Source organism: Piliocolobus tephrosceles, chromosome 2 (genome assembly GCF_002776525.5).
Source record: "Piliocolobus tephrosceles isolate RC106 chromosome 2, ASM277652v3, whole genome shotgun sequence".
Lineage (NCBI taxonomy): Eukaryota > Metazoa > Chordata > Mammalia > Primates > Cercopithecidae > Piliocolobus > Piliocolobus tephrosceles.
In genome coordinates this window covers 51,239,169-51,262,138 of record NC_045435.1, presented here as the reverse complement: position 1 = coordinate 51,262,138, position 22,970 = coordinate 51,239,169, and the positions used below count along the sequence as shown (strand labels likewise).

General features: G+C 50.2%; 1 protein-coding gene across 1 annotated transcript in view; it reads left to right on the top strand.

Moving 5' to 3' along the window:
• TTLL3 (tubulin tyrosine ligase like 3) overlaps positions 1 to 22,556 on the top strand; it is a 29,081-nt gene extending 6,525 nt beyond the window's left edge. The window contains 10 exon segments of the mRNA XM_023218503.3: positions 2,717 to 2,831; positions 3,966 to 4,064; positions 5,720 to 5,915; positions 10,983 to 11,131; positions 12,155 to 12,398; positions 14,444 to 14,879; positions 19,241 to 19,673; positions 20,818 to 21,044; positions 21,231 to 21,459; positions 21,462 to 22,556. Coding sequence (XP_023074271.2) covers positions 2,717 to 2,831; positions 3,966 to 4,064; positions 5,720 to 5,915; positions 10,983 to 11,131; positions 12,155 to 12,398; positions 14,444 to 14,879; positions 19,241 to 19,673; positions 20,818 to 21,044; positions 21,231 to 21,459; positions 21,462 to 21,631 — 2,298 coding nt within the window. The 3' untranslated portion in view covers positions 21,632 to 22,556.
• The last annotated feature ends 414 nt before the right edge of the window (positions 22,557 to 22,970 follow it).

Below are 22,970 nucleotides of genomic sequence, written 5' to 3'. Positions count from 1 at the left end.
AAAAAAAAAAAAAAAAAAAAAAAAAAGCCATTTCTCTATATCAGGAATGGCTGAATATTGGCAGCTTCATATGGGTCAATCTCATGAGCCCTTGGACAAGTCGCTTGTCTTCCTATGCCTCAGTTTCCTCATCTGCAAAATAGAGATTACCTTAGCACCTACCACGTAGAACTGTGGTGAACCTTGAATGAACTGACATGGAAAGTGCTTAGAGCAGGGCCCAGCATGTGCTGACATTGGTTATGAATAATTATCCCACCTCCCAGAATTGTAGGAAGGATGGAGAGAGGTGGGGTCCATGAGACAGCCTTTGTCACAGGCTGTGTGCCCATCAGCTTGGAGTCACTGTCCTGCCCCTGGGCAAGTCACTGATGACCATGGGCCAGAATAAAGTGTGACATTCAGTTGTGCAGCTCTATCACTGCTTGGGGACACCCTTAGGGGCCCTGCCCCCTCAGCGGCTAACTCCATAATTGGGTCTATGTCTCAGTCTCTGGAATTTGCCGTGGTTTGATGAGGCTAATGCCAACTCCTTCTTCTCACGCTGCCACCGCCTGGGGGCTGAGAATGACAAGCCTCATATGACACCTTAAGCAGTGACAAAGGGAGGCAGAAGGGAGTCTTTGGCATCCCTAAGGCCAAAAGGAGCCTGAAAGACTGGCTTGGCCTCTGCCCACCTGTGCCCTGGAGGAAGAGAAATCTTGACTTACACAAAGATGATGTGTGGGCTAGAGTCCACCTTGGAAGCATCCTCTCCTTCCTGTTCACCCACCCTGCTCAGCAGGGCAGGGAGAGGCTGCCTTAGGCCCTGCTACCCACACTGGCCTCTGTGTTTCTGTCTCCTCCCTGTCTCCCCAGTCCCGCATGGTTCAGAATGAGACCCCCTACTTCATCTGGACCACCCGGCGGGATGTGCTCGACTGTCGCTTCCTCTCCAAGGATCAGATGATAAACCACTACGCCCGGGCTGGCTCCTTTACCACAAAGGTGGGCTCCCTAGAGGAGCAGGCAGGGCAGCCTCCAACTCCCCGCCCTTGGGCTGGCAGCCCTCCTCTCTGCTCTCCTTGTTATTAAGAGGAAATTCTCAGGGCAAGGGGAAGTATATAATTCAGAAGATTTGGAGTCTGACCAGCATCTGGCTGGTTCAAATCCAGCCCCTGTACCGTATCTGGCATGTGTAGATATAGTGACTAAAATGGGCTCCAGCATTCAAATAAGTCTGGAGGTAGAACAATCACCAAACCCAATGATAGTGAGCAAGCAGACTCTTAACTTCCTAAGCAGAAGATATCTGGCTACTGAACCCAGGCTGGAATGCAGTGGTGCAATCTCTGCCCACTGCAATCTCTGCCTCCCAGGTTCAAGCAATTCTTCTGCCTCAGCCTCCTGAGTAGCTGGGACTACAGGTATGTGTCACCACACCTGGCTGATTTTTGTATTTTTTAGTAGAAATGGCGTTTCATCCTGTTGGCCAAGCTGGTCTTGAACTCATGACCTCAGGTGATCCACTTCAGCTTCCCAAAGTGCTGGGATTACAGGCATGAGCCATCATGCCCAGACTTACCTGGGTTTCTTAGCAAGTGACTTCACCTCTCTGAGCCTCAGTTTTCTCATCTTTCAGTGAGAATACCAGTAAGGACTATCTTCTGGGGTTGTGGCAAGGATGAAGGGCTTTATAATAATGACCTGCATTATATTATTGGTGTGGGTTAGGAAGGATTCTAGAAGAAGCAGCCCTTGTTTTGTTCTATTTTTAAGAGGTGAGATCTTGCTATGTTGCCCAGGCTGGTCTTGGCCTCAAGCAGTCCTCCTACTTCAGCCTCCCAGAGTGCTGGGATTACAGGTGTAAACTACTGTGCTTGGCCTTGGCAGCTCTTTAAGAATGTGAAAGAGTTGGCCGGGCACGGTGGCTCAAGCCTGTAATCCCAGCACTTTGGGAGGCCAAGAGGGGCGGATCACGAGGTCAGGAAATCGAGACCATCCTGGCTAACACGGTGAAACACCGTCTCTACTAAAAAAATACAAAAAATTAGCCGGGCGTGGTGTTGGGCGCCTGTAGTCCCAGCTACTCGGGAGGCTGAGGCAGGAGAATGGCGTGAACCCGGGAGGCGGAGCTTGCAGTGAGCTGAGATCCGGCCACTGCACTCCAGCCTGGGTGACAGAGCAAGACTCGGTCTCAAAAAAAAAAAGAGAATGTGAAAGAGTGGGCCAGGCGCAGTGGCTCACGTCTGTAATCCCAGCACTTTGGGAGGCCGAGGCGGGCAGATCACAAATTAGGAGATTGAGACCATCCTGGCTGACACCGTGAAACGCTGTCTCTACTAAAAATACAACAAATTAGCCGGGCGTGGTGTTGGGTGCCTGTAGTCCCAGCTACTCTGGAGGCTGAGGCAGGAGAATGGTATGAATCTGGGAGGCGGAACTTGACAGTGAACTGAGATCGCGCCACTGCACTCCAGCCTGGGCAACAGAGCGAGAGTCCATCTCAAAAAAAAAAAAAAAAAAAAAAATGTGAAAGGGTGGACAGGAGGGACGTCAGGCATTCTTGGCAAAGGACACTGCCCAGGCAAATATATGGTGATAGATGTGAGCAACTCAGACCTTGCAAGTGGGGCCAAGGCTCTGAGAGCGTATCCAGTTAGGGTCTTTCTGAGCTGTCTGGGTGTGTGCTGAGTATGGGCAGTCCTGCCCTGCCCTCTCAGCACTAACTCCGTAGGTGGGTCTATGTCTCAATCTCCGGAATTTGCTGTGGTTTGATGAGGTTGATGCCAACTCCTTCTTCCCACGCTGCTACCGCCTGGGGGCTGAGGATGACAAAAAAGCCTTCATAGGTAAGGAGACCCCCAGCCCCATGCCTGGACCTCAGGCTGATGGAGCAGGGCTGAAGCTCTGGCTCATGTTGGAGAGCGACAGGCCTCTCTTCATGTCCTCATCTGCCCCAGCAGATTTCCTTTTCCACCCTCAATCCTTATCCTTCCCTAATGTGCCCTCCATTAATGAGCCTCTTAGCTTGGTCAACTCTGACCTCCAGAAAAGCTCAGGTAGCTTGGCTTATATTCTAGAGCAGGTTCTAAAAGTTGGTCAGTCCCTTGAGTTTGGAATCCAGAACAGATTCCAGGCTTATATCAAGTTCCACTTGTTGAATTGGGTTCCAAAAAAGGCTGCAGGCTTTGGGTTTCTAAGGCAGACTAGGTTCCAATTCCACAATATGTTCTAAATTCAGGTTAGAATTTGGATCCAGATTCTATGCTAGGTTTAAATTACATTCAAAATCTGAAATACGACACAGTCTGGTTGTCAGGATAGAGTAAGTATCACAAGTAGGTGATGAACAGAAGAAATAAATCAGACAATGGGTCCAAGCCAGATTCTGAAGGCAGAATATGATCCAAGTCAGGTCAGATTTGGGGGGTCTGGTTCCACAACTGAAACAGGAGCAAGTCCTTTTTTTTTTTTTTTTTTTTTTGAGACGGAGTCTCAGTCACCCAGACTGGAGTGCAGTGGCTCAATCTTGGCTCACTGCAAGCTCCACCTCCCAGGTTCATGCCATTCTTCTGCCTCAACCTTCCTAGTAGCTGGGATTACAGGCGCCCGCCACCACACCCGGCTAATTTTTTGTATTTTTAGTAGAGACGGGGTTTCACTGTGTTAGCCAGGATGGTCTCGATCTCCTGACCTCGTGATCCACCCACCTCGGCCTCCCAAGGTGCTGAGATTACAGGCATAAGCCACCGTACATGGCCTGAAACAGGAGCAAGTTCTAAACTCAGGCTCTAGAGTCCGAAAAGGTAGAGTCAGGTTCTGGATCCAAAATGGGGCAAGTCATGATCAGGTTCTGGATCCAAAATGGGGCAAGTCATGATCAGGTTCTGGATCCAAAATGGGGCAAGTCATGATCAGGTTCTGGAACCAGAACAGGCCTCAAGCCTAGGGGCTGAGCAGGGTATCCCCTGGCCTGGGAGCAGAGGACTTCTGGCTGACAGCTGCCCGCAACGTTCTCAAGCTGGTGGTGAAGTCTGAGTGGAAGTCATACCCTATCCAGGCAGTAGAGGAAGAGGCCTCAGGTAAGTACTGTGATTACCTCCACTCTCCCACCCATTTATCCTCCACCCAGCTGCCCTTCCACCTATCTGCCCTTCTACCTATCTATTCATCCACCCACCTACTGGTTCATTCACACATCTGTGTATGATTCACACCTACCCATCTATCCATCCATCCACCCATCCATCCACCCATCCATCCACTCTTCCATTCACCTATGTACCCACTTATTCACCCACTCTCTGATCTACCGATTCACCCACCCACACTTCCATTCATGCCTCCATCCTCCCACCTGTCACCCATTGTTAATCTCTTCATTCATCTACCTGACGTCAGCTCCATACTCCCCATCCATCTATCCACTCCCTGCCTACCTATCCTTCCACAGATCCATCTACCCATCTACCTACCTGCTATTCCATTCTCCTATCTACTACCTATCTGTCCTCCAGTCCATCCACTCATCCATTTTTCTGTCCCAGGTACCTAGACACTTGTCTTCCCATCCATTTGTTAGTTGATCCACTCCTCATTCCACCCTCCCACAGGCCTGGCATGTGGCCAAGCACCCTGGAGAGGGCAGACTAAGAAGACATGGTCCGTGCCTGCCTGTGAGGAGCTCAGGTCTCTGAGGAGGAGGAAGCAGTGAAACCAGGCTTTACACATGGCCTGAGAACAGCTTAGGCCTGAACATAAGGAAGAGCTTGGAATGGAGGGGGACAAAGAGGAACCCTCACTATCATTACATGCCAGCCCAACCACTGCCTACCCTTTCCCTTTCTGGATTTAGCTTGTGCCTCCAGGCTCCTAGTCCTGTAATCCAGGGACCCATCAGTGAGGGCTTCAGGGAAGTAGAGGCGGCTCTCCAGGAAGGAGGAAAATCCCTGCCTCATCCAGAAGGAGACCTCCCCATTGCTGTCTCTTGCATGTGTCACGTACAGGGAAGGCTTGGTTGTGTGCCAGGATAAGGGGCAAAAGGGCCTTGGGTGTGGCTAGAGACCCCGTGCTTAAGCTTTTATGGTATAGGTCAGGCTGCAGGGGTCTGAGGGCCTCAGTTGTATATCAGGGTCTTCAGTGCACTGCGATGTTCGGGGTGAGTCAGGTCTGTGGATGTGCATGGGGGTCTTCTGAAGGGTCAGTTTCTGTTATCACTTTCAGGTGTGTCAGGGCTTTGTGCAGTCACAGTGCACACACAGGTTAGTGCTTCTGTGGGCTAATGATTGTAGCTCTGTATCAGGATTCTGGGAGTGGGTCCGGATTTCTGTTGTGTGGACTTAAGAACCTGTGTCAGACTTGGGGGAGGGGTATTCATGTATAACTGGGTTCACATAGGCCAAGGCTCCCAGGTGCATTTTAGGCAGAGCCTCAGGTGTGTTAGAGGTCCCAGGGGCAGAGAGGCTATAGGTACTGTCAGAGGCCTTGGGGACATTTAGGGCAGAGTCTTAAGTGAGTGACAGGTCCTGGGACAGTGGGAGCCAGGGGCAAGTGCTAGAGTTGCAGTGAATTTAGAGCAAAGCCTCAGCTAAGTGACACATCCCAGGGCAGTAAGGGATCTATCTAGGTACGTGCTGGGCCTCATGTAAGTGACAGGCCTTAAGACAATGGGGGCTATGGCATGTGTCAGGTTACCTGCCTTGATATGGGATCGTGACAGGCCCCTCCCTATGTGTAGGAGACAAGCAGCACAAGAAACAGGAGAAAAACCCAGTGTCGGTGTCCCCAGAGTTTGTGGATGAAGCTCTGTGTGCGTGCGAGGAGTACCTTAGCAACCTGGCCCACTTGGACATCGACAAGGACCTGGAGGCCCCACTGTACCTCACCCCCGAGGGCTGGTCCCTCTTCCTCCAGCGCTACTACCAAGTGGTCCAGTGAGTCCCCTGCAGCTGGGACTTTGGGCTGTGGGCAGGTGCTTACAGACAGGCCCTTTCTGTCTCGGGCAGCCCCCACCCCTTCCCCAAGCCTCCCGCTCATTTACCCTGCCCTTCTTCTGCTCGGGAACCCTCAAGGACTCCCACTGCCTCCATGATAGGGTCTGGGCCACTCTTCTTGGTTCTTGGCATAGCATAGTCTCTAAGAGCATGGCCTGTGCCACCAAATGGACAGCACATTGCCCAAAGTGTGTGTTGTATGGATGTTAATTCTCCAGGAAGTAAATAGATTTTATGGAAAAAGGGCTTTTGTGGTCCATCACATTTGGAAAACACTGGATTAAGCAGTTAATTAAAGAGGCTTCCCTGGGGCAGTACTTTGCAGAACCTATGGGTGGTGTAAGCCTACAGAGTGTATCCTGTACTCTCCCACCCTGCCCTGCCTCCCACCAAGCATCCTGAGGGGCAGTGTGTTCTTTTTTTTTTTTTCTTTTTTGAGACGGAGTCTCGCTCTGTCGCCCAGGCTGGAGTGCGGTGGCACGATCTCGGCTCACTGCAAGCTCCGCCTCCCGGGTTCACGCCATTCTCCTGCCTCAGCCTCCCCAGTAGCTGGGACTACAGGCGCCCGCCACCACGCCTGGCTAATTTTTTATATTTTTAGTAGAGACGGGGTTTCATCATGTTAGCCAGGATGGTCTCGATTTCCTGACCTCGTGATTCGCCCTCCTCAGCCTCCCAAAGTGCTGGGATTACAGGCGTGAGCCACTGCGCCTGGCCTGGGGCAGTGTTTTCTGAACACACTTTGGAAAAAAGTTCTTAGGCGGGGGGAAGGGAGGATCAAGGTGGGCCTGGTGCTGCTTTAGGGAGATTCCATTCAGGAGAAGCATGCAGGAGCAACTGGAGGGGGAACAGCCCTGAAGGCAGAACACACAGTAAGCATTTCTTTAGCAACTCCAATGTGCCAAGCATTGTGCCAGGTACCAGAAATGAAGCGTAGCCCCTGTTCTCAACCGGGACACAGCTTAAGGTTTGAGACCTGCAGGAAGCCAGGTGGGAGTGCTAGGAATCTCAGCTAGGGTGGTGGTAATGGAAAGAAATTGACAGATTTAATTGCTCAATAGGGGAAACTGAAGAACTAATGAATGACATGAGCAGCAGACCCACGTCATTAGCAAGTAATTCATTGCATCTTTTCTAAATGTCAGGAAATAACTTAGGTGGCCCAATACTTTCTCTTTAGCTACTGGAAAATGTAAAGCTACCCATCTTAAATTAAGAATTATCAAGGCAGCCAGGCGTGGTGGCTCACGCCTGTAATCCCAGCACTTTGGGAGGAGGAGGCGGGCAGATCACTTGAGGTCAGGAGTTGGAGACCAGCCTGGCCAATATGGCGAAACCCCATCTCTACTAAACATACGAAAATTAACTGGCATGGTGGCACATGCCTGTAATCCCAGCTACTCAGGAGCCACTGAGTAGTGTGAGCCACTGCACTCAGCCTAATTCGTTCAATATTTACTGTTAATGCTTCTCAACTTTTTTAAAAAAACAAATCCACTCGGGGCGGTGGCTCATGCCTGTAATCCTAGCACTTTGGGAGGCCAAGGCTGAGACAGGAGAATTGCTTGAATCCGGGAGGCAGAGGTTGCAGTGAGCCGAGATCGTGCCACTGCACTCCAGCCTGGGTGACAGAGTGAGACTCCGTCTCAAACACAAAAAAAAAAAAAAAAAAAAAAGAATTTTTCAAGACTTCGAACATTAGTCATGAAGCACGAGTCCTTTTTATTTCTGGTGTGTGGGGGCAAGTTCTAGAGGGCTATAGGAATCTCTCTAAAGTCGGGATTACATAAAATATTGCATCATATAATACACGTACACAGTGTTGAATGGTTCAGTACAAATGACCAGCATTCATTCATTCCTTCAATATTTTAGTTTAGTTTAGTTTTTTGAGACAGGGTCTTACTTTGTCACCCAGGCTGGAGTGCAGTGGTGCAATCTTGGCTCACTGCAACCTCTGCCTCCCAGGCTCAAGTGATTTTTCCCACCTCAGCCTCCTGAGTAGCTGGGACTACAGGTGTGTGCCACCAGGCCTGGCAAATTTTTGTTTGGTGGGCCTACAAACAAAAATTTTTTGTGTGTGTGTGGTCGGCCTAATTCATTCAATATTTACTGTTAATGCTTCTCAACTTTTTTAAAAAAACAAATCCACTCGGGGCAGTGGCTCATGCCTGTAATCCCAGCACTTTGGGAGGCCAAGGCTGGTGGATCATGAGGTCAGGAGTTCAAGACCAGCCTGGCCAATATGGTGAAACCCCATCTTTTGTAAAAATACAAAAATTAGTGGCCGGGTGTGGTGGCTGACACCTGTAATCCCAGCACTTTGGGAGGCTGAGGCAGGCAGATTACCCAGGTCATGAGATCGATACCATCCTGGCTAACACAGTGAAACTCCATCTCCAGTAAAAATACAAAAAAATTATCCAGGTGTAGTGGTGGGCACCTGTAGTCCCAACTACTCAGGAGGCTGAGGCAGGAGAATGGCATGAACCCAGCGGGTGAAGCTTGCAGTGAGCTGAGATCGCGCCATTGCACTCCAGCCTGGGCAACAGAGTGAGACTATGTCTCGGAAAAAAAACAACCACCCAGTTTTTTGTTTGTTTGTTTGTTTTAATCCTGGATTTTAAGAACTAAGCCAGCCAGGTTTTCATCAAGGTTGACTTTTCATTAAAATACTGTTTTTTTTTTTTCTTTTCACTAACTATAAAATCATACTGTCATGTCAAATATACTTTTTCAAATTACACTCCTGTGTGATACTTTCCTGGGCCACATCACAGATTACCGAACAGATACTTCATGCTACGGACCACAGAAAAGTTTGTCAGGACATAGGTGTGAGTACTGCTGGGAGACCTTGCCTAGCCCCCTGCATCTTGCTGTCCTTGTTCCTGGCACTGCCCCAAAATGTTCCTGGCACTGCCCTTTTTTAAGGCTGCCTCCTCCTTAAAAAAGAGAAAGTTCTCCATGACTGGAGACATTCAAGATGCTAAGGTGTTACCGAGTTAGCTTCCCCTGAATAGGAGGCTCCCGTCCTATTCCTTCAGAAGGAAAGAAATGGGAGACTCTGGATGAGGTAGCTATCTGGTGTATTTTGTGACTTGGTTTAGTTCAGGACATTTTCTGTCCTGTAGAGAACAGGGTCACTCTTTGTCCATGAAACCCTGTCTGTGCAGCCCAGTTGCTGAGGCAGGCTCCTACCAAAGTACTTGCTGAGCCAACCGTTCGTTCATTGAGCAAACTTTTAGGGAGTACCTGCTGAGTGCCAGGTGTGGTGCTTGGGGATGGGGATTACAGCAGAGAACAACTACAAAAAATGTTCCTGCTCTTACGGAGTTTACATTCTAGTTAGGGGATTCAGACAATAACCAAATAAGCAGATGTGTCAGGTGGGGGTAAATGATGGGGAGAAAAGCAAGGAAGAGGTGTGATATAGATGTGCTTGAAAGGAATTAGGCTAACATTGTATCAGCCAATATTAGGTGCAGATTAAGAGAGGAATGAACCCCAAAAAGCACCTATGCATGGAGGAATCAGACAGGACCGAGTTTGAATCCCGGCTGTACCAGTCAGCTTTCGGTGTATGGCCTTGGGTAAGTCCCTTAACTCTCAAAGCTTCAGTTTACTTTTTTTTTGAGATGGAGTCTCGCTCTGTTGCCCAGGCTGGAGTGCAATGGTATGATCTCGGCTCATTGCAACCTCTGCCTCCTGGGTTGAAGCGATTCTCCTGCCTCAGCCTAACGAGTAGCTGGGATTACAGGTGCCCACCACCACGCCCGGCTAATTTTTGTATTTTTAGGAGAGACAGAGTTTCACCATGTTGGCCAGGATGGTCTCGATCTCTTGACCTTGTGATCCGCCCACCTCGGCCTCCCAAAGCGCTGGGATTACAAGCATGAGCCACTGTGCCCGGCTCAGTTTACTTTTTATTTTATTTTATTTTATTTTATTTTTTTGAGACCGAGTCTCGCTCTGTCACCCGCCCAGGCTGGAGTGCAGTGGCGGGATCTTGGCTCACTGTAACCTCTGCCTCCCTGGTTCAAGTGATTGTCCTGCCTTAGTCTCTCAAGTAGCTGGGATTACAGGCACCTGCCACCATGCCTGGCTAATTTTTGTATTTTTAGTAAAGACAGGGTTTTGCCATGTTGGCCAGCCTGTTCTCGAACTCCTGACTTCAGGTGATCCACCTGCCTCCGCCTCCCAAAGTGCTGGGATTACAGGCATGAGCCACCGTGCCTGGCCTAGTTTACATTTCTCTAAAATGGGACTAGTGCTGGGTGTGGAATCTCATGCCTACAATCCCAGCCCTTTGGGAGGCTGAGTAGGAGGATCGCCTGAGGCCAGGAATTCAAGACCAGCCTGGGTAACATAAGACCCATCTCTGCCAAATATAAAGATTAGCTTGGGTGTGGTGGCATATGGCTATAATTCCAACTACTTGGGAGGCTGAAACTTGGACCTAGGAGTTCCTGGCTGCAGTGAGCCATGGTTTCACCACTGCACTTCAGCCTGGGTGACAGATCAAGACCCTGTCTCCACAAAAAAAAAAAACCAAAAAAAGTCGGGGGGTAGGGGGTGGGGTACCAGTAATACTTTCCTGGCAGGGCCTTGAGGGGATTAGTGAAAATATATGGAAAGCCCTTGTCACAGTGCCTGGCACATAGTGGTGCTTTATCATTAGGAACTGGAAAGATTAAATTCTGTCAAAGACAGTTTTAATGTAATAGGAATGGGAGTGGCACAGGTGGAGTGTTGGAGTAGGGGGTGGTTTGCAGTTAATGGAATTTTATCAACCTTTCCCTTTCATGTAGTCTGGGGAGGTTAGGATTTCAGGGGTGGCTTGAAGGTGGGGCCGGAGGCTTGGAAGGGACCTATGGATATCTGCAGGGAGGGCGTGACCAAGGCTGCCTGGAAGACAGTGGGGGGGCGTGGAATATATCTCCCCTTGCCCTTTCCACCCACATGTCCGAGGTCCAGCCCTGCCCAAGTTCCATCATTTCCCCACAGCGAAGGGGCAGAACTCAGGCACCTCGACACTCAGGTCCAGCGCTGTGAGGACATCCTGCAGCAGCTGCGGGCCGTGGTACCCCAAATAGACATGGAAGGGGATCGCAACATCTGGATTGTGAAGCCAGGAGCCAAGTCCCGCGGACGAGGTGGGGGTCAGCTCCTGCTTCCTGCCTTGGCACCTCCCATCTCCCAGTAAAGGCCAACAAAGTTAATAGTGTGGGTCTATTGAAGCCAGATTGCATGGGTTTGAGTCCTAGCTCTGCTACTAATATTCTTCGTGACCTTGAGCAGGTTTTATCACCTCCCTGAACCCCAGTTCCCTCATATGTGAAATGAGGAGGATGATAATACCTCCTGTGAGGTGAGGATTAAATGCAGTCATGCATCTAAAGCACTATTCCAAATCCTTAACATGCTTTAATTTAGACAATCCTGGGAAACTAAGGCATGTGTAGGCTCTCACATGATCCGAAAGGATATCCATAAGGACCTGGAAGCAGCAGTTGGCTGCCTCTGGACAAGGAGATGTAATGTTTATTGTATGCCCTTTCGTATTGTCTAATTTTTGTTTTGTTTTATAGTCTATTTATTATTGGTAGGAAAGTAATAGGTGCACATACTTTTAAAAAGCCCAACACTGGCCGGGCGCGGTGGCTCATGCTTGTAATCCCAGCACTTTGGGAGGCCGAGGCGGGTGGATCACTTGAGGTCAGGAGTTGGAGACCAGCCTGGCCAACATGGTGAAACCCTGTCTCTACTAAAGATACAAAAATTGGCCACACGTGGTGGCAGGCACCTGCAATCCCAGCTACTCAGGAGACTGAGGCAGGAAAATCGCTTAAACCCAGGAGGCGGAGGTTGCAGTGAGCCGGGCTCGTGCCACTGCACTCCAGCCTGGGCAACAGGACTGTCTCAAAAAAAAGCCCAGCACTTTAAATTTGTATCCATGTATATATTCCTGTTTAATCAAACAAAACTGGTTAATTAGGAAAAATTTTAAATCCTTAGCAAATTCCTGGCTTTCCCAAAGGGAACTGAGTTCTGGTTGAGGGAGACAGCCTTACCCATGCAGCCCTATCAGCTCCGAGGGGATGAGAGCTCATGACAAGCTGGCCCTTCTCCCAGCCCACGCCTGACCTTTCAATCCCTGACTGCCCTTTCACCCGTAGGCATCATATGCATGGACCACCTGGAGGAGATGCTGAAGCTGGTGAATGGCAACCCCATGGTGATGAAGGATGGCAAATGGGTGGTGCAGAAGTATATTGAGCGGCCCCTGCTCATCTTTGGCACCAAGTTTGACCTGAGACAGTGGTTCCTGGTAACTGACTGGAACCCACTTACCGTGTGGTTCTACCGCGACAGCTATATCCGCTTTTCCACACAGCCCTTCTCCCTGAAGAACCTGGACAAGTGAGCCCCTCTGTTCGCCTCCCACGAGCTCCCTGCCTAGTTGGGGAACTGGCAAGCAAACAGGCAATTACAGTGCAGGGGACTCGCGCAGCAGCGCTAGGCTCCACACACAGACTGCAGGCAGGCGGGCTCTCATCCAGCCAGCTGTCCTTGCATCCAACAGATTTTTTATTTTTATTTTTTTTTGACAGGGGGCGGTCTCACTCTGTTGCCTAGGCTGGAGTGCAGTGGCATGGTCACGGCTCACTGTAGCCTTGACTTCCTATGCTCAAGCAATCCTTCCTCCTCAGCCTCCCAAGTATCTGAGACCACAGGCATGTACCACAGCTGATTTTTGAATTCTTTTATGTAGACATGGGGTCTCACTATGTTGCCTAGGCTGGTCTCAAACTCCTGGGCTCAAGCGATTGTCCCACCTTGGCTTCCTAAAGTGCTGGGATTACACTGTGCCTGGCCCCTCCAACAGATTTGACCGAGTGTGTACCTTATGCCATGCACTGTTCTGGGCACTTGGGGTATAGCAGTGAACAAAACAAGATCCCAGCTCTCAAGGGCTTACATTCTAGCAGGGAGAAACAGACAAGCAATGAACACAAGTTAAATTATCTAACAGGTTCAAAGATTATTTGGGCCAGGCGCAGTGGCTCACGCCTGTAATCCCAGCACTTTGGGAGGCTGAGGCAGGCAGATCACCTGAGGTCAGGAGTTCAAGACCAGCCTGACCAATATGGTGAAACCCCGTCTCTACTAAAAATATAAAAATTAGCTGGGCGTGTTGGCGGGCGCCTGTAGTCCCAGCTACTTGGGAGGCTAAGACAGGAGAATTGCTTGAACCTGGGAGGTGGAGGTTACAGTGAACTGAGATCGTGCGACTGCACTCCAACCTGGGCAACAGAGCAAGACTCTGTCTCAAAAAAAAAAAAAAAAAAGATTATATTTGTCGTTGGGGGAAAAAGGGAAGCAAATGTAGAGCAGGGGAAAGGAGGTCAGACGTTTTGAAAACCAAGATGTCATGTTAACTTCTGGGGTGAGAGAAAGCCTTGTTGAAGCCTGAATTCAAATTCTGTCTCTGCAGCTTCCAAGTTGTTTGACTCTGGTCATGTGAAAACCTATTTAAGCCTTGGTTTCCACGTCTGAAGAATGGAAGCAGTAGTATGAAATTCATAGCTATCAATTATTGAGTGCTTCACATGTGATAGTGCTAAGCACTTTGTATTCATTATCTTATTCTTCATAAGAACCCAGTGAGGCCCGGCACGGTGGCTCAAGCCTGTAATCCCAGCACTTTGGGAGGCTGAGGTGGGCGGATCACGAGGTCAGGAGATGGCGACCATCCTGGCTAACATGGTGAAACCCCATCTCTACTAAAAATACAAGAAAATTAGCCGGGTGTGGTGGCGGGCGCCTATAGTCCCAGCTACTCGGGAGGCTGAGGCAGGAGAATGGCGTGAACCCAGGAGGCGGAGCTTGCAGTGAGCCGAGATCGCGCCACTGCACTCCAGCCTGGGGCAGAGCAAGACTCCGTCTCAAAAAAAAAAAAAAAAAGGAACAAAAAAAAGAACCTAGAAAATACTTCCTTTTCACCACGTGAAAAAAAAAAAAAAAAACAGTGAAGTGGGTACTGTTACTACTCTCATTTTGCAGATGTGAAGAGCACGCAGGTTAGATGACTTGCCTAAGGTCTCACAACTAGTATGGAGATGGTACTTGAACACGTCCTGGCGATGACGGGGCCATACCCTTACCCACCCTCTTATCTTCCAAACACTGAGATGGTTAACTGAGACTATGCACAAAGCACTTAGTACTGTGGCCCCCATAATTAGCGCCCTCAGAGCAGCCCTGAGAGATAAGAGTAGTTCTGGCCCTAAAGGAATGTGGTGGGGCCCAGGCCTCTGTCCTTTTTGTCCTTCCCAGTAGGGCCCCATCTCAAGTTGAATAGTGCAGGGTGGCCCAGGGCTGGTTCCAGGACTTGCCTGTCCTCCCTGAACTTAGATGGGAGAGACACAAGGGCCTGGACCTCAGTTTTCTGCTCTCTGCCCCAGCTCAGTGCACCTGTGTAACAACTCCATCCAGAAGCACCTGGAGAACTCATGCCATCGGCATCCACTGCTTCCCCCAGACAACATGTGGTCCAGCCAGAGGTTCCAGGCCCACCTGCAGGAGATGGGGGCTCCAAATGCTTGGTCCACCATCATCGTGCCTGGCATGAAGGATGCTGTAATCCACGCACTTCAGACCTCCCAGGACACCGTGCAGTGTCGGAAGGCCAGCTTTGAGCTCTATGGTGCTGACTTTGTGTTCGGGGAGGACTTCCAGCCCTGGCTGATTGAGATCAACGCCAGCCCCACCATGGCGCCCTCCACGGCAGTCACAGCCCGGCTCTGTGCTGGCGTGCAAGCTGACACCCTGCGCGTGGTCATTGACCGGCGGCTGGACCGCAACTGTGACACAGGAGCCTTTGAGCTCATCTATAAGCAGGTGAGGAGGTTGGGCCCAGGCAAGACCCCAGAGAGTCTGCACCCTCTACCAGGCAGCCCATAGTGGAGTATAGGGCTCTGCAGTCAGACCTAGTTTAAGACCCAGATTCAAGTCCTGGTCCTGCTAAGGTGACCTCACCTCCTTGAGCCTCAGTCTCCTGATCTTTGAAATGGGGATATTATTACCAACTTTCTCATGGGAATGGGAGAATAAAATGAATTAGTGTATGGGGATAATATTTCTAGAGAGGCATATAGCATAGTCATAAGAGCAGAGATTCTGGAATCTCCTTGGGTTCAAATTCCTGTTCAGTGACAACAAGCTGTGTGACTTTGGACAAGTTCCTAACCCCTAGGTCTCCTCATCTGTAAGAATAAAAATAGTACCTAACTCACAAAGTTAGGTACTATGAGTTGTGAGAATTAAATGAGTTGATACGTAAAGTACTTCATTTTCATTTATTTATTTTTGAGACCGAGTCTTGCTCTGTTGCCCAGGCTGGAGTGCAGTGGCACGATCTTGGCTCACTGCAACCTCCACCTCCTGGGTTCAAGCGATTCTCCTGCCTCAGCCTCCCACGTAGCTGGGATTACAGGTGCCCACCACAACGTTGGCCTGGCTAATTTTTGTATTTTTAGTAGATACAGGGTTTCTCCATGTTGGCCAGGCTGGTCTTGAACTCCTGACCTCAGGTGATCTGCCCACCTCAGCCTCCCAAAGTGCTGGGATTACAGGCAGGAGCCACCGTGCCCAGCCAGTAAAGTACTTTAGAATAGTGCCTGGCACATAGTAAATGCTACTAAGTTTTAGCTAATGTTGTTATTACCTAATAAGGTTAGGAGTTTCATCATGTATAACCTGTAAAGTGCCTGAATGTATAGTAATGGGCAATTACTGGTAGCTACTATTATTAGTAGTATTATAATTATTTCACTCATCTTGCTTCAAAGAGAGATTGGAGTCTACTTGTAAAATGCTTTAAAACAGCATTTTAAAAAATCAGTCAGAAAATTGATTGCAAGGCTTTCTGAGCTCTGGATAGAATTTCTTGTGGCAGTTTAAGTGGCTTCTGATTAGCATTCGGCTTCCGTCAAGGTTTGGTTACAGGGAGAGCATACCGATCACATGACCTAAGTGACCTCGTCTTTATTACAGTTATTGATCATTTCTTTTTTTTTTCGAGACAGAGTCTTGCTCTGTTGCCCAGGCTGGAGTGCAGTGGCGCGATCTCGGCTCACTGCAAGCTCCGCCTCCCGGGTTCACGCCATTCTCCTGCCTCAGCCTCCCAAGTAGCTGGGACTACAGGCACCCGCCAGCACGCCTGGCTAATTTTTTGTATTTTTAGTAGAGACGGGGTTTCACCATGTTAGCCAGGATGGTCTCAATCTCCTGACCTCATGATCCGCCCCCCTTGGCCTTCCAAAGTGCTGGGATTACAGGCGTGTGCCACCGCGCCTGGCCCCGATCGTTTCTTAAATTAATATATTGGTGTTTTGGTTTCAAAAAATGTAAATGGGGAAATACATAGGCAGGAAAATATGAGCAAGCTGAGGGAAAAGGTGCCATTGTAGTGCAGTGCTCCCAGTGCCAGTGCCCAGGCCAGAAGCATGTGAAAGTTTCTAAAGGTATGGATGTCAGGAGGCTCCACCCCCAGAGATTGACCCAAGATGTCTAGCTTGGGGAGGTGACTACGCATCTGCATTTTTCAAATGTCCCCCAAACATTTTTTTTTTTTTTTTTGAGACAGAGTCTTGCTTTGTCACGCAGGCTAGAGTGCAGTGGCACCATCTCGGCTCACTGCATTCTCTGCCTCCTGGGTTCAAGTGATTCTCCTGCCTCCACCCCACTGAGTAGCTGGGACTACAGGCACCTGCCACCATGCCTGGCTACTTTTTTGTATTTTAGTAGAGACGGGGTTTCACCGTGTTAGCCATAATGGTCTCGATCTCCTGACCTCGTGATTCGCCTGTCTCGGCCTCCCAAAGTGCTAGGATTACAGGCATGAGCCACCACGCCAAGCCCTCTAAATGTCTTTTATTGCTGATTTGTTCTTGTTTTTGTTTTTAGGACAGCACATAGTGAAGGTTCACACCTTGCACTGGTTTTTTGTCTCGTTTCATCTAGGCCAGCCCCAGTGCCTTTTGACACCATAGTTTTGATCTTTTGAGGGGCCAGGCCGGTTGTTTTGTAGAACTGTCCCGCATTCTGGATTTATCTGATTGTTTCCTTATGGTGTTATTTACCTTGGTCTTTTGTTAGCTGATTGTCTCAGGAACTAGAAGTTAGGTCAGACAGCTTGATGAGGTTCAGGTTAAACATTTTTGCCAAGAGCACTTCAGAGGTGATGTTGGGTACCTCATGTGGCATCACAAGGCACATCCTATGACAGTGTCTCACAGTTAGTGCTGCTGAGTTTGACTGTGGGTTACAGTGGTGGTTACCAGATCTCTCCATTATAAGCTACATCTCCCTTTTGCAATTAATTTTTTTGTCAGGTGTTGTGTTGGCTCTGTCCAGATTACTGTCATTTTCCTGTCATCCATTCATCTAATTGTTTTGATACCAGTTTTTGCCTATTTTATTAGAGTTGCAAAATGGCAAATGTCTAATTCTGTTGTTCCTTCTGCATTTATTAGCTGAGATTCTTCTTTAAAGATGAGCTTTCCCTCATCATTTGGGGCTACTCAGGAGTGCTGATAGCTATATTTTTATTTGATTAAAAAAATTTTTTTTAATTTTTCTTTTTTTTTTTGAGACGGAGTCTGGCTCTGTTGCCCAGGCTGGAGTGTAGTGGCTGGATCTCAGCTCACTGCAAGCTCCATCTTCCGGGTTTACGCCATTCTCCTGCCTCAGCCTCCGGAGTAGCTGGGACTACAGGCGCCCGCCACCTCGCCTGGCTAGTTTTTGGTATTTTTTAGTAGAGACGGGGTTTCACCGTGTTAGCCAGGATGGTCTCGATCTCCTGACCTCGTGATCCGCCCACCTCGGCCTCCCAAAGTGCTGGGATTACAGGCTTGAGCCACCGCGCCCGGCCTAATTTTTCTTTTTTTTTTTTTTTGAGACAGAGTCTTGCTCTGCCACCCAGGCTGGAGTGCAGTGGTGCTATCTCAGCTCACTGCAACCTCCGCCTCCCGGATTCAAGTGATTCTCCTTCTTAGATCCCAAGTAGCTGGGATTACAGGTGCCCACCATGGCTGGCTAATTTTTGTGTTTTTAGTAGAGACGGGGTTTTGCCATGTTGGCCAGGCTGCTCTCCAACTCCTGACCTCAGATATCCACCTGCCTCGGCCTCCCAAAGTGCTAGGATTACAGGCATGAGCCACCGTACCCGGCAATAGCTGTATTTTTTTTTTTTTTTTGAGATGGAGTTTCACTTTTATCACCCAGGCTGGAGTGCAATGGCGCAATCTCGGCTCACTGCAACCTCCACCTCCTGCGTTCAAGCAATTCTCCTGCCTCAGCCTCCCAAGTAGCTGGGATTACAGGTGCCTGCCACCATGACCTGCTAATTTTTTTGTATTTTTAGTAGAGACAGGGTTTTGCCATGTTGGCCAGACTGGTCTCGAATTCTTGACCTCAAGTGATCTGCCGGCCTTAGCCTCCCAAAGTGCTGGGATTACAGGTGTGACCACTGTGCCTGGCCGATAGCTGTATTTTTAACAAGCTCCAAGTAATTCTGATGTTTAGATAGATTCTGATCAGGATCCTTCAGTGGCACAGAAGATACCTCCAATTGAGTCCAGGTTGCTGGCAAGGCACAGGGAGCTCTCCTGGAGCCCAGCTGAGGGCAGGACATATAGCTTGGCCTGATAGGAACTGAGAGTTGTAAGGGAGTCCCTCTCCTTGGACCCTTCTCTCTGCCTTCCTCTGCGTATTCGCCACTTCATTCTCTCCACAGACTGTCTTCTTTAAGGTTCTTAATTTCTGCTCCCCCATAACCTGGGTTCACACGAGGCTCTAGGCAGGCTCCAAGCCTCTTACCTGTCTGGTGCCATAACTCAAACTCCCGGTGCAGAGAATCTGATTGGCTGAGCTCAGGAAGCTGTCCACCTGCGGTGGTCTGTGCAGTGGAGCCACACACATTCCAGCAGGGGCTGGGGGCAGCTTAGGAGGGAAATGTGGCTGAGGGGTGCTGGTGGGACATGGCTGGGATTCCCCCATTCCTCTGGGTTAGCAATTCCTGGAGCTCTGTGACTCTAGGTACTGACTCAGAGGTGGGCTTTCCATTTCTCAGCTCAGAAATGTCTCCTTGACCAGGTGCCTCAGAAAGTAATTCCACCCATTTCTACCCTGGGTCCCGCTGGGCCAAGGATTCCACTACCACTGACTGAGTGGGCCTTGTCTCCTCTTCTTGCCCACAGCCTGCTGTGGAGGTGCCCCAATATGTGGGCATCCGGCTCCTGGTAGAGGGCTCCACCATCAAGAAGCCCATGGCGATGTGTCATCGGCGGATGGGGGTCCGCCCAGCAGTCCCTCTGCTGACCCAGCGAGGCTCTGGGGAAGGCAAGGACTCGGGCACCCCTACCCACAGGTCAGCTTCTAGGAAAGGTGCTGGGGCCAGGAGCCTGGGGCACAGTGAGAAGCCAGTCTCCACTGCCACCACTTCAGCCCCCGGAAAGGGGAAGAAAGGCAAGGCGAAAAGTGCCACAGCCCTGGTCTGTCCCAATCTCCCGGAGTGGGACGCCCCCAGCACCAGGATAGGCTGCATTTTCACCATGACCTTTTCTAGTGGGGACAGGCAACCCCACCACTTGAACAGATTGCCGTTGAGTCCGAAGAACCCCCAGGCCCTGGGTAAGACCATTCCCCCAAAACACCCAAGTGTCCCAAGGCGATTTATTCCTGCTCTCCAGGCCCCTCTTAACCACCTGGATCAGCCACCCCACCAAAGAGCCACCAGTAGCAAGTAAAAGCCACTACTCACAAAGTATTCTTTAAAAATACACAGCCAAATTAGCTGGGCATGGTGGCGCGAGCCTGTGGTCCCAGCTACTCGCGAGGCTAATGAGGATGGCTTGAGCCCGGGAGGTCAAGGCTGCAGTGAGTTATGATTGCACCTCTGCACTCCAGCCTGGGAGACAGAGCGAGATGCTGTCTTAAAAACAAACAAACAAAAAAAGCACTTTGGGAGGCCGAGGCGGGCAAATCACTTGAGGTTAGAGACCAGCCTGGCCAACATGGTGAAACCCCATCTCTACTCTACTAAAAAATACAAAAATTAGCGGGGTGTGGTGGCAGGTGCCTATAATCCCAGCTACTTGGGAGGCTGAGGCATGAAAATCGCTTGAACCCGGGAAGCGGAGGTTGCAGTGAGTTGAGATTGCACCATTGTACTCCAGCCTGGGTAACAAGAGCAAAACTCTGTTTAAAAAAAACAAAAAAACAAAAAAACCCCCGGCCAAATAGATATTGTCTCCTCCAGAGTAGTCACTCTGCGAGGCAAAGTGATTTATTTCAAAGATGACCTTATTTCAAAGATGCCAGAACTTAAGCCCAGGTTGCTCTCTCCAGCGCCCACGCTTTTCCCACTGCAGTATTCTGCCTTTGCCTTCAAGCAGTCACCTCTGGGGAAAAGAACTAACATGTGTCCAGCACTTAACAGTTTGCCCCATGCCACTACCTGCCCAGCTCCTTTAGTGCTTACACCAACCTACCAAGGTAGGTGCTATTATCCCCATTTTCCAGCCGAGGTATCAGGAAGTTTAAAGAAGTTGCCCAAGGTTGCACAGCTCAGAAGGGGCACAGCTGGGATGCAGACCCAGGTCTGTTGGACTCTACCCTGTTTTCTTCTCACTGCCTCTGGAGGAGGAACCCGGAGGGCTCCATCTGCCTTCACCCCGCCCCCTTCACATCCCCACATCCTCCACACACACCTTTTAGGGTAAGCTAGGCCACCTTGGGGTCCCCCAGGCCCTCACAGCTTCTCTTGCTCCCACAGCCCCTCACCACTTCCCCAGCCTCCACACCAAGGCCCAGCTGCCTTCTCCCCATGTACTCCGACACCAGGGCCAGGTCCTCAGACGACAGCACAGCAAGCTGGTGGGCACTAAGGCCCTGTCGACCACAGGCAAGGCCTTGATGACTCTACCCACGGCCAAGGTCTTCATTTCCCTCCCACCTAACCTTGATTTCAAGGTGGCACCCAGCATCCTGAAGCCAAGAAAGGTGGGCCTCGACCTGTGGCTCACACCCAGTGGACTGTGCTGAGCATGGGGTCAGGGCTGGAGGGCACAGGCTGATGGCAGCTCCCAGGCTGGCTGGCACCCCAAGGGAAGAGCTTGTCTCCCTCAGAAGCCCCTTCCTCAACAGACTTCTGATCGTCTCCCTCTTCTCCCCTCCTTTCACACCGAGGCTTCTGCTCTCTTGTGCCTCCGAGGCCGCCAGCTGGAAGTGCCTTGTTGCCTCTGCCCTTTGAAGTCGGAACAATTCCTAGCACCCGTAGGAAGGTCAAGGCCAAAGGCAAGTTCAAGGCCAAACTGCAACAAACCCAGGGCTGAGGCATGCCCCATGAAGAGGTTAAGCCCCCTGAAACCCCTGCCCCTGCCCCATGTTGGTACATTCCAGAGGCACAGGGGCCTGGGGGTATGAAGCTAGGAAAGCCCCTGCTTCGATTCCCCACTGCCCTTGTCCTGGATCCAACACCAAATAAAAAGAAACAAGTGAAGTATTTGGGGCTTGGCTCCATTGCTGTTGGAGGGTCAAGAGTGGGTGGGGTGAGGCTGTGTACCCCAGGGTCCACAGCAAGAGCCTGAGGCCGTCAGCAGCTCCGCCATGCAGCGAAGCCCAGAATTCCCACCTAAGGACAGACATGGGGCTTCCTATTTAGGGACTCCCCCAGCATCTCCGATCCAGAGGTGGGGAGCGTGAGCCTTCACTTTACAGATGAAGAAACTGGGTCTGAAACAGGAGGCATGGCTTGCCCAAGATCACGTGGCAGTGAGTAGACTCAGGGACGTATTGCCAGAACTGCCGACCACGGAGAGCCCCCAACACCAGAGAACAAGCCAGGCTGGCAGATGACACCTAATGGGCATAGGAATGTTAATGTCATGAGACGGGAAAGAGTTGACCTTGCCTAAACCTCAGCCCTTCTGCAGAGGGAGTGGGTCTATCCCTTCTTCAGCAAGGGGCCAAGGTCACCTAAAAATGAAATATCCAATAAGCCACACCTACCTGAAGAAAAGTGTGGCACTGCTTAGTTGTAGTGGGTTGAACTGTGGTCCCCTGAAAAGAGATGTCTACCTGGACCCTGTGAATGTGACCTTATGTAGGAAAAGAGTCTTTGTAGCTGGGTATGGTCGCTCATGCCTGTTATCCCAGCACTTTGAGAGGGCAAGGCAGGTGATCACTTGAGCCCACAAGTTCAAGACCAGTCTGGGCAACATGGTGAAACCGTTTCTACAGAAAACTAGCTGGGTGTGGTGGCACGAACCTGTAGTCCCAGCTACTCGGGGGGCTAGGTGGGAGGATTACCTGAGCCCGGGAAGATCAAAACTGTAGTGACCTGTGATCATGCCACTGCACTCTGAGCCTGGGAAACAGAGTGAAACCCTCTATCAAAAAAAAAAAAAAAGGTCTTTGCAGATGTAAATAAGTTTAAGATCTTAAATGAGATAATCCCAATGACCAGTGTGGTACCTACATTCAATGACAAGTGTCTTCATAAGAAATGATAAAGCCGGGCGCGGTGGCTCAAGCCTGTAATCCCAGCACTTTGGGAGGCCGAGACGGGCGGATCACGAGGTCAGGAGATCGAGACCATCCTGGCTAACACGGTGAAACCCCGTCTCTACTAAAAAAATACAAAAATCTAGCCAGGCGAGGTGGCGGGCGCCTGTAGTCCCAGCTACTCAGGAGGCTGAGGCAGGAGAATGGCGGGAACCCGGGAGGCAGAGCTTGCAGTGAGCTGAGATCCGGCCACTGCACTCCAGCCTGGGTGATAGAGCGAGACTTCTTCTCAACAAAAAAAAAAAAAAAAAAAAAAAGAAATGATAAAGGCCAGTGGCTCACTCCTGTAATTCTAGCATTTTAGGAGGGCTAAGGTAGGTGGATCACCTGAGGTCAGGAGTTTGAGACCAGCCTGGCCAACAT